Consider the following 1,440-nt stretch of genomic DNA (forward strand, 5'->3'; position numbering starts at 1 on the left):
GTTAACTCTGACGGTGCTGTCGTCAACAATAAGAAGAGAATCGTGGTCGAAGAGAACAATGGAGCTGCGGGGAAAGAGAATAACGAAAATGGAGCCGTGGGGAAAGAGAATAACGAAATGGTAATACGATATCTGCAGAGATACGGGTATTTAAACGAGAAGTTTGATAAGTTAGCTAACAGCGAGGACACATTCGTTCTTCAACACGCAATCAGCCTGTTTCAAGAGTATTACAAATTACCTGTTACCGGCATGATAAACAACGAAACTCTAAACCAGATGAGTAAAGCGCGATGCGGTCTACGTGATATAGCGAATTTTGAAGAGGAGGGGCACAAGAAAGATATGCGTAGGTGGCCGAAAAAACATCTAACGTGGAATTTTCACTTGGCCAACAAACCGGTCTTGGATACGACTCGTGCGGCGTTCGATGTTTGGCAAACGCATTCGACGCTAACATTTGAGCGTGACGTGGTAAGGCCAAATATTCTTCTATCGTGGCGCGCGGCTCATCACACTTTCGTCGAATCGCAAAACGGTGAAGTTTGCACGAACCCTTTCGACGGTCCTGGTGGCACACTGGCTCACGCTTTCTATCCTAATGGAGCGCCGGATTACACGTCGGAGATTCACGTCGACAAGACGGAACCGTGGTACATATATGTCGAGTTAGATACGTGTCCATCGGACAAAGCGTATTTGTTATACGTGTTGACCCACGAAATCGGTCATGCGCTAGGATTAGATCATAGTACCAATAATGCGTCGATAATGTATGCGTTCGCACCAGTAGACCCCCGTCCCGTTGTGCTCAGCAACGAAGACATTATAAATATACAGAATCTGTATGGCGCTACGGATACCGATGTGTCACCGAAAACGAATCCCATGCCGCCGTCTCATCCAACACCGCCGCCTCGTCCAACACCAAACGCTCCACCGGATCTATGTGCCTTGAAACGCGTTGACGCGATACTGTTGTTGGAAAGACGAATTTATATAGCATATGGAAAACATATATGGGCGATCGACATAGATGGAAAGACCTACAACGAACCTATGCTGCTGTCTAACTACATGCCATTCATTCATTCGAACTTCACGCGCATCTCCGCTGTGTATCAAACGCCATCGGATCATCTGATTCTATTCGTCGACGATAAAATTTACAAAGTCAATTACCCCGACTTCACGCTAGTGTCAACGTGGCCGAGAACGTTTCGCGAATTTGGAATTCCTATGAATGCGAAAATAAACGCTGCTGTAAATACAAACAAAGGAAAATCGTACGTGGTGTACGACGGATATCTCGTCGGTGAGGTAGACGACTGCTCCGACAGCATTAGCAAATATCACACCATCGAGTCCGTTTTTCCAGGCATACCGAATGGAGTGACGTCAATCTTCAGATACATCGACGGCAATCTGTATTTCACGACC

At 46.4% G+C, this 1,440-nt stretch overlaps 1 protein-coding gene across 1 annotated transcript in view; it reads left to right on the top strand.

Annotated features, from left to right (window-relative positions):
- Positions 1-117: 117 nt before the first annotated feature.
- LOC105556831 (72 kDa type IV collagenase-like) overlaps positions 118-1,440 on the top strand; it is a 1,932-nt gene continuing 609 nt past the window's right edge. Inside the window, exon 1 of the mRNA XM_012003944.1 lies at positions 118-1,427. Within this exon, the coding sequence (XP_011859334.1) occupies positions 118-1,427 (1,310 nt within the window). The remainder of the gene's footprint in view (positions 1,428-1,440) is intronic.

Source organism: Vollenhovia emeryi, unplaced genomic scaffold (genome assembly GCF_000949405.1).
Source record: "Vollenhovia emeryi isolate VEMERY1.0 unplaced genomic scaffold, V.emery_V1.0 DF939755.1, whole genome shotgun sequence".
NCBI classification, from domain to species: domain Eukaryota; kingdom Metazoa; phylum Arthropoda; class Insecta; order Hymenoptera; family Formicidae; genus Vollenhovia; species Vollenhovia emeryi.